Source organism: Callorhinus ursinus, unplaced genomic scaffold (genome assembly GCF_003265705.2).
Source record: "Callorhinus ursinus isolate GAN/ISIS: 27379988/994484 unplaced genomic scaffold, GSC_fseal_2.0 scaffold7, whole genome shotgun sequence".
Taxonomy (NCBI): Eukaryota; Metazoa; Chordata; class Mammalia; order Carnivora; family Otariidae; genus Callorhinus; species Callorhinus ursinus.
The window spans coordinates 56,349,584-56,359,355 of NW_027397069.1; the positions used below are offsets into that span (position 1 = coordinate 56,349,584).

The 9,772-nt window shown below is 36.4% G+C and overlaps 1 protein-coding gene across 3 annotated transcripts in view; it reads right to left on the minus strand.

Annotated features, from left to right (window-relative positions):
* Nucleotides 1-505: 505 nt before the first annotated feature.
* INTS6 (integrator complex subunit 6) overlaps nt 506-9,772 on the minus strand; it is a 90,595-nt gene continuing 81,328 nt past the window's right edge. For all 3 annotated transcript variants that reach the window (XM_025874970.2, XM_025874971.2, XM_025874974.2), the window contains 3 exons: nt 6,509-6,880; nt 5,395-5,488; nt 506-3,773 (listed from right to left, as the gene is read on the minus strand). In XM_025874970.2, the coding sequence (XP_025730755.1) occupies nt 3,680-3,773; nt 5,395-5,488; nt 6,509-6,880 (560 nt within the window). In that variant the 3' untranslated portion in view covers nt 506-3,679. The remainder of the gene's footprint in view (nt 3,774-5,394; nt 5,489-6,508; nt 6,881-9,772) is intronic.

A 9,772-nucleotide genomic window follows, 5' to 3' on the forward strand; every position in this document is an offset into this window, starting at 1 on the left:
GATCATGAAAGTAAAATAAATGATACATCTTGATTTCCCCCCAGTTGTTGCCTCGCTTTCTCATCACTGTAGGACAAAATATAGTTCCCTCAGGGCGCTAGCATATCCAAGTAGTCTTCTGACTCAGCAAATCCCGTATTCTAGTGAATGCACCTGGATTTCTAGTTTTTCTCTTGATCTTTCTCACGCTTGCTGAAATGCCACAAAAATCAAGTGTTTGCCCTAGTACTTCTGAGACCCACTATACAATCTCATCAGAATCCAAAGATGGTATGGTACAGGCAAAGCCTGAGCACATCAGGACAAGCAGGGGTCCTTTCAGCTTCAACAATGAACAAAGTACTCAAATTATTCCTCTCAATGTTCCCCCTCCCCCCTGACAATTATTTATCAGCCTGGGAAGGAAAAGAGATTCTCAGTAAAGAGTTGTTGGCAAGTCGAAACAATGTGTTAAAAAGAAATAGGATGGAACAAGACTAACAAAATCAAGCAAAAGTGGATCTACTTTAACTAAACATCAGGCATTATTTTTATTTATGGAGAGAAAAAAAGTCAAAAGTTAGAATAATGAGAATTACGCATAGGTTTTACACAAATTGTTAAGGAAATACTGTCAACATCATTTTATCTGAGAATCATTTGCATACTGCTGTAACTTGTGCTAGAAATCAAAGGAACACTTTTGTGACAAAAAGAATGAAGATAATCATTCACTAGGAAATAATCTATTTTGGGATTATTTGGGGAGAAAAAGTCCATCAACAGAATATATCCTCCTAGGATTTCACCGTGATCATTCCAACCCCATGTTTATTAGATGAAATTGTCACTTATCACTCAGAACAGGCAACAGAGAGCCCTCTCTTGGAAAGGATACATTTAAAAAAAATGAAAGATGAAAAAATGACAGGTTCTACTTCCTCAAGAAACAGAGACAGGACTAAACGTGAACAGAAAGGTCATTGTCAAAAGCTGATAGCCAATAAAAGTTGATGACAGTTAAAAGAGAACGATTTCTCTTTTGGAATTCAACTGCATAAAAATGATGTAAAACCTTTGAACTAGTAAAGGACACACCACTATTTCAATGATCGGAGTTTTCACAACTGCCTCAATAAACAATGAAAATAAAAGGCTAATCCAAAACCAGTTCCATAATCCGCCAGCACATCTAAATACAGTCCTTGTGAGTTTACTCTTTCTGGGAGGTTATTTGCCCACATGATTCAAGGCGGCTACTCTTCTGGTGAGAGTGGTATTAAAGAGATAGAAATCAGTCTCAGCCTTCATTACACCAAACTGACAAATCTTACTGTTTAGGGCAAATGATGAATTCATTGACAAATGGGGCACATATGGAAACATTAAGAAAAACGATCTTAATCTCAAGATTACACTGTTGGAGAATATCACTTGTCCAGCCTAAAGCCACCCAGTGATCTAAAGGGCCTAAGAGGCATGATATTCCCCTGAAATATACTCCCTCCCTCCCCTTTGCTTACAAGAATTCTATAGTATTTTACTAATTTAACTAATATGCCCAGTTTCTTAAAATGTAAAAAACCTGCAAGATGGGATATTAAGCTTGAGTTTCGACTGGTTTCAAACCTCGTGACTAGGTTTTGGATGAGGCAGGCCACAGAGTATGATGGCAGAGAGATTAAGGCCAGAAAGAGACTGAACAAACGGTTTCTCTTCCCAACTCCTTCTAGGGTTCATCCCAAAAAATGTAATAAAGGTAAAGGGTTTAAAGGATCATTACCTCATCAGCAATCTGTAAATGGGAAATAAGAACTTCCTGATAAGGAAAGCTGCTAAACATTGGAAAAGACTGAATCCCTTTCTTAAATATTCTTGTTAAGTATGAACTTTTATCTGAATGACTTGTAATCCCTTCTATTAATCACAGAATCAAAATATACATAAAGACAATTTAAGACCAGACAGTATATTCTGGATTTTGTGTAGCTCTTGAATTTAGCAGTGACTGCAGGTAATTACTTAACAATTCCATCTATTAAATGATATCCTGCTTTAAAGGTATTTGTGGAGGTAAAAAAGGTTTAAAGAATTGCATATGAAAATACTATGTAACGTTACATTAAATGCCTCTTTTTCTCAACAGGATTTGTCTTCAGCATTGGGAGAGTTTCAAATCCCCTAGACTAAATTAAGAGATCTCAAGCATGTTCTCCACTTTCATCTATGCTTTTCTTCATAAAAAGTTACAATTGCATTCTGCTATACCCTTGAAATTTTAAAAAGGTTCTGCTAAAGTGTAAAAAGATAAGGGTATGTGATTTTCAAATATTACGAAACTAAAAGTTCATCAATTTTACTACAATTTTATAAATTTATTTTGCCCTCTTTTAATCTAAATGTATTTTAACCTTCCTTTCTACCCAAAAGCACTACAAGGCACAGCAGTGATCTATGAAAGGTGAGTGAGTGAGTCTGGTCATAGGGTCATGTCCTCAGTGAAGACACGTGAGGTCATGTTGGACTGAGAGTGGACAGTGAACAGTGTTGGTTTTTCCTTATCCTGGGTAACTCAGGGGGAATGCACAATGAGCAAAGTCATCTTAAATGTTTGCTTTCCATTTAGCCTCTAAACAAAATGGAGTTTATATGTATAAGGATAGCAGAGGAGAACAAAGAGATCCCCTTTGAACCCCCAATTTGTTGTGGGACTTTTGTAAGCATGGCATCAAGCTGCTAAAGACTAGACATTTCAGAGTATGTGATGCCCTCCAAACTTACAACTCCCTAACTAACAGCTTCAACTTAGTGCCATCCACAATCCTAGTGAGAAAGGAAACAGTGTTGGGAGTAAAGAAACCAGTATTAAAGATGTCTGCTTTTAAACAGCTTTTAAAGTGTCTGCCTATTTGCCCCAGATACCGTCATTTCTATTATCTAGGCAGAAATGGGAATATGTTGGTGTGGCCAACAAAATCTAAGAACATAGAGTAAAAAGACAATGCAGGTTATGTAACAGGTAATTACAGTTAGCTTTAACAAATATGAACTTCAAGTGGTGTATTTTTCCAATGCTTAAAAAGCAAGGCCTTTAAAATTCCATTACCTTAAGATGGTTTTAAATGATTACTTTAAATGTGATTATTTCCTAAACCACACAAGAGTAAAATAGAGCATTTATTGATGGAATAACAAAAGTGCTTTTCTTAAATATTCTTCAAAATACATTTGTACAACTTACAATAATATATCCAAAATAACTGTATATACAAAACATTACCTAGTTTTAATGTATGTGCTTTTTTTCCCCAAAAATTACAAAGTAACTTCTTTTTTATTTTTTTTTTTTTTGGCAAAGTTCAACCTTAACAGAGGTGACAATTTTAAAGGTTGGTTTAAGAAAATAGAACCTGAGGGAAATTGACACGCAAGAGTCAATGACAAGCAAGAGATCTGGAGGAATATTTTTAGTTTGTTAAATAAAAATGTGTTTTAGAGTGATATTTTTCACATTACAAAAATAAACCAAAATGAAGAAAAGGTCACTGTAAAATGATGGAAAAAGGATCTGTAGACTTGCTCTTAGTATTTCAAATAGCCAACAATGCATGTCAAAAAATGAATGCAAGATCACAACAGTCTTGTATTTACTTTGTATTTGGAGAAGATAGTGAAATAAGTGGCCACATTCTGTTTTCTTTTAATTGCTATTAATATGGTTGATCTGATTGGCTCTTCGATGAATTTCATCCAAGAAGTTCTCCAGTTGTTCTATTAGCATTCGTTTTTTAAACCTGTATAAAAAAAATAAGTAATAGCACTCTCAATTTCTTTTTAATGGATATAGATCAGTATAATTTTGTTTTGTTTTGTTTTTCAAAGACAGAAACTGCCTTGGGAAGATTTTTCAAAGGAAAATGAAAATGAAAAAACAACTTTATGATATATAAAATTCACTGGAAAATAAGCAAATTATTTTATCAATGCAGAATTACAGTTTGTTCCTAAAACAAATAATCCAGGCCCGGTACAAAAGAAGCAAGTTATCTGTTCTACATCCAAAATGAAAAACAAAAAACCCCTAACATTTACAATGGTTACAAATATTCCAACAAAATTTGGACTCCCAAAGCAATGACTCCAATAGCTTCTGATGCTTTTTAAAAGTTGAATGTTGAAAGGAATGTGAAAAAAGTATGAATATAATCCCCACAAAACAGAAGAAGAAATGAATAGTTGCATGGTAGCATTAAAAAACCCTTGGGTTCTACTATTATAATTTGAAAGCTAGCAAATCAAGGATAATTAGGTACCTGTGGTATAGGTTATACCAAACATTTAAAGTTCAAGTGGTGACTTGAAATTTTTTTCACTAATACAGTAGAATAAAACTGCATTCATCTACATAAGTACTCATACTGCTGATGCTTTTTAGAATATCCAAAAACGCTGTCCAATCTATACCCACTTCCTCTCTACTTGTAAATTCATATGAATAACCACCATAATATTACACATCTCTCTAAAAGGTGGCAGAAGTAGAGGGCAGGCACCAGGAATATAGCTAAATCCATGATGAAGTTTGAGTTGACAGAATGTTACATAAAGAAAAGAATAGGTTAAATACTCAAAATAAATAACATGAAAAGTTATGGCCTTATCTTGAACCTTCAAAGTGGACTATGCTCTAGCCACTCCAAAAAAAAGGAAAAAAATTAACTGCTCTATCTAAAAATACCTTTATGCGTAGCATGGAAGAAACTGGGGGACTATTAGAGGGTGGGTATATTTAGAAGGTCAGATAGCACTAAGTTTTCTTAGAATACTAAAGAAGTCTTAAAAGAAAAATAAATGTTTCTGTGCTCCCTAAACTCATACAAGTATGCTTTCCAGTTAATTGCACTTCATAGTTACCCTTCATAATCTTGATCCACATTCTTTGTATTAAAGTACATAATCCTGGGCTACTGAAGCAATCAGAATAAGGCCCATTTGTCCAACTCTGCTCCCCTTAATTACATGTTTTCCTACGTACAAATGAACTGCATCCAAATATTGTCTTTCAAGGTTATTTCTAATCACTGATTAATATTAACTATAGTCCAAATATACAAAGGAGAAAAATTAAAGGCTATAAAATATAAAGACCCCCAAAAAGCCATAGAGTAGGATAAATGAGAATTATGCAAGTATCTGTAATCTGTAGGGAGAAAAGGTCCATAATTGGTGAAGAATTTGTGTGGCTGTTTTTTAAGTGAATTCTTTCAAAAAACTAAAAAAAAAGAACTTATATACACATGGGTGTGTCATATATATGCATGATACCACAAGTACAAAATAGAGATTATTAAAATACTGACTGTAATCTGGGGACTCATTTCATAATCATTTCAAAATGTGCAATAGATTATTTACCTTGATGCTTCTTTAATGACATTTTGTAAAAATATTAGTCTTGTTTGTAAACTGCCTTGCACATGCTTCAGTAATGTGAAGATTCTTTCATATTCTTAAAACAAGAGAAGCAAAAAGAAAAAATTAAGTGGCTTTTCTACACACTCTTATTCAATATTTTTCTACTGCAGTTTACTATATCAAGATATACTACAGAAACCAAGACATTCTATGTAAAATTTTCACCACTAAGAATTTTATAATACATACATTTCATCATATATCAGCAAAGATAAAATAACTTGTTAAACTGCATTCTTGGTAGAAGTTCCCATGAAGGTATCAAACATAAAGCTTAGAAAAATAAGAGCTCTCTGATAGTGCCACTGACAAAGAAGCAAGGCTCCTCCATTCTTATAATTCAAATTCTAAACTACAGTTCCCATGGTAGGGAGGGGCAGATGGGGGACGGGGGGAGATGGGTACAAGTGCTATTTCAGTTTTAAGTTTTCACCTAAAACCCTACCAAGGACTATAAGCTCCTAAATGGCAAGGGCTGTCTTACCCACTTCTGAACTGTATCATCACAGCAGGTGATTTGTCAACATCTTTTGAATGAATGCCAATAATATTGAAATTTTATCCCACAAAGTTCTTTAGTATTCATGAAATAGACAGCTTCTATAACTTCTGTTTTTTGGCCTAAACATATCCCTGGTCACTATCATAGTTTAAACCTTAAAGGCAGTGGTAGACACTATGCCAGGAACTTCACAGATATGAAGTCATCTAATATTCACTCCATCTTTTTGGGTTTGCTGCTACATTCAATTGCAGTTGCTATGTAGAAAAATACTCAGGACTCCAGGTTCCTGTCATGGTAGGAACTATGTGCAATTTATCTGTGTGTTCTTTAAGCTCTGCTCTCAGCCCCTCCTGCTTACCATAACTACACTATAATACTTTGGATGTAGCAGATATTTAGTGTTTGTAGGCTGAATAAACAACCAAATCTTATATAGCTCATACATTGTTCAGCACTGATCTAGAATCAGATCTATGTTTTTAGTTAATTTGACTCTCCTTTGAGCACACACAGAAGTCAAATATGAGGTGTGCCTCTAATTATACTTACTTCTTCCTGGCTTTCGGATTTCTTTCATTATTTGTGCTTTTAGTTCAGTGTTGACCTCTTCATGGCTTCTGCAATGCATCAATTTCTTTCCTTTGTTGAGTGAAGATGCTGGTATATTCTCTTCAGGACACTGTTCTTTATCTCTTGGTTCCTCATGATTTTCTAAAAATCCACCAACAGTGAGGTCATTAGTTCCTAAATGGTCATGACCAAGAGCCTCTGTATGATTGGTTGGTCGTTCCAGTAGATTGGCTGGGGAAGAAGGTGAAAATTCAGTATCCATAGCATTTGGTGTAATATCTGATGAAAGTTGGTCTGCAACGTGATTTTCAACCACATCATCTATTGTCGAGTCATTAGTGGCTTCTGAAACTAAAAACAAAGATAAGAAAAAAAATGATGTGAGCCAGTTTCAAAGAACACAGTAAAAAAAAAAAGCTACAAATAATATTACAGCAAATCACAACTAATCTCCTTGACAGATGCAAATTAACAAATAATATGATATGATCTTAAGCTTTGCTAAAGAGATGGTGGATTTCAATGTGAAACACTTATAGTATTTACAAAATCTGTACAACTTTTGCCCTTGAGAAAAAAAATAAAAGATAATTTCAAGCAACTTTTAGTTCTCTGCTTTATTTTATGGTGATTTTACTGAACAAGTAGATTTCTAATACTTTAGGGAAATACAGAGAGAGCCTTAGCTCATTCCAACCAACCTCTGCCTTATACACGTACTATCATTTAGAGGCAAAAGTAAACACAGGAAGTCCAAACTGCTCAATACTTTTCAGGGAACACACCGTCAAACTGGTCACTTTATAGCACACTCTTTTCTTATAACCACCCAGCCAGTCTTTGTTACTTGAGCAACACAGAACAGCCTGGTGCCCACAGCAGCTCATCAGATTACTAGACTTAAAAAAAAAAAAAAAAGCTTGCAAACTCTGGCCCCCCACAGAAAGCAGCTAAATTAGAAGTTCCCAGACTGCTCACCAAACCTCCAGGACACCAGCTAAAGTCACCTCTACTTCCCCCATTTACTGTCCAAAAGGTAAACTCATTCCCACAAAAATCCCTTAGACTTTTGACTCCCTCCCTAAATCCCCTTCCATGATTCGCAAATTTTCCTGAATATTCTCTACAACAACTCCTGCTTTAACTGAATCCCAGCTCTCTGGCCAAGAAACTGCTCCTCTTTTCAGACTTGAAGTAGAAATTACTTTCTCTCAAACACTCTCCACAGACTTAAAATAAGGATGTGGAGTCACTGACTCCTTCACCTTCTAGTGCCACTTTTAAGATACTTTCTCCATGCACTCCTGTAACATTCTTGCTCTTCTGAGGCTCAACTATGCCACTCTGCTCATTCTCTCTCTCTTATCACTAGCTTTATTGATCTCCCAAGGTACACCTCTATGGTCACACCTGGTTCACAGATTTCATTCTACCCCCATGTCCCTTGGGCATTGTCCTAGTCATTACTACTTAAATACAAGCAGTATTAGCACCATCAGAGAGTTTGCTAGAAATGATGATCTTGTGCCCTCCTCCAAAAATGAATTACAATCTGCAGTTTAACTAGATTCCCTGGTGATTCAATTACACACTAAAGTTTGAGAAGTACTGTAGTATGTGACTTCAATGTCTATGCAGATCACCTGCCAAAAACATGGCCTCTCAATTCTTTAATTTCTCATCTCGTTTGTCTCGCAAACCAAGCACAAACCCATGGATAGAGGAGTATAAGCCTTATCTTTGCAGGACTCCCGCTGTTTTTTTGTAACTCAGCCAGACTCTTATTCCAGCAACTCCTCCATTTTCTCCCTCCTATTCATCAGATCCTACCTTCTAGATGCCTCTTTTTTAACTATCCAACTTACATCCCATAATGTATTACTTTTTACCAGTGTCCTAAATTCTCTTTATATTGTCCTCCCATGGGCAAAACTCCAAATGTGACGACTCTGTCTGCTTGCTCTAGACCTGCATTTGGAATGATGAGCACTACTGGAGAAATATGATCCAGCTCTGCAGAGTTATCACCATCACCAGCCAAGTATTCCTGGATCTTAGCACTACCTAGCAATCTTATTACAACCTTCTCTCCCTCTCCCACAAAAGACCATCCTAACCTTCTCCACTCTCTTAACATCTCTGACTTTCCCAAATCTCTCCTTCCCTCTCGGTAGTGTATGTCACCTCCTACTTCACAGTGGAAAGAAAAGCAGAGCCGTGAAACAGGAGCTTCTCTACTTCCCACTGTTAAACTTGTGCCCACATCCATTCTGCTTCAGTGGAAGCCGCATTCTTTCATCTGGGCTCTGGACCATTCCCTTCTGCCTTCCCAGTGATTTCGTGCTGATTATGCTTTCTCCCATCTTCATTTTCAACCTCTATCTATTGGTTCCATCACACCAGCATTTAAACATGCTCAACTCTGTCATCTTAAAGACAAAGCAAAGTCACTATTTTTAACCCCATGACTTCTTCCAGCTATCATTCTCTTTTCCCATCTCTCCAAGGCAGCTAAACTTCTTTGTTTTTTACAATTATATATACATACACAAAAATTTTATCTTATCTTATGTTGTTAGTCACCATACAGTACATCATTAGTTTTTGATGCAGTGTTTCACGATTCACTATTTGCGTGACACCCAGTGCTCATTACAACTCCTGCTCTCCTTAATATCCATCACCAGGCTAACCCATCCCCCCAACCCCTCCCCTCTGAAACCCTCAGATTGTTTCCCGGAATCCATAGTCTCTCATGGTCATCTCCCTCGCTGAATCCCCCCCTTCAGTTTTACCCTTCCTTCCCCTAATGTCCTCCATGCTATTCCTTATGTTTCATATGTAAGTGAAACCATATAATTGACTTTCTCTGCTTGACTTATTTCACTTAGCATAATCCCCTCTAGTTCCATCCATGTCAATGCAAATGATGGGTGAGTAATATTCCGTTGTATATATGGACCACATCTTCTTGATCCATTCATGTGCTGAAGGGCATCTCGGCTCTTTCCACAGTCTGGCTATTGTGGACATTGCTGCTCTGAACATTGAGTGCATATGGCCCTTCTTTTCACTACATCTGTATCTTTGGGGTAAATATCTAGTAGTGCAATTGCTGGGTCATAGGGTAGCTCTATTTTTAACTTTTTGAGGAACCTCCACACTGTTTTCCAAAGTGGCTGTATCAACTTGCATTCCCACCAACAGTGTAAGAGGGTTCCCCTTTCTCCACAACCTCTCCAT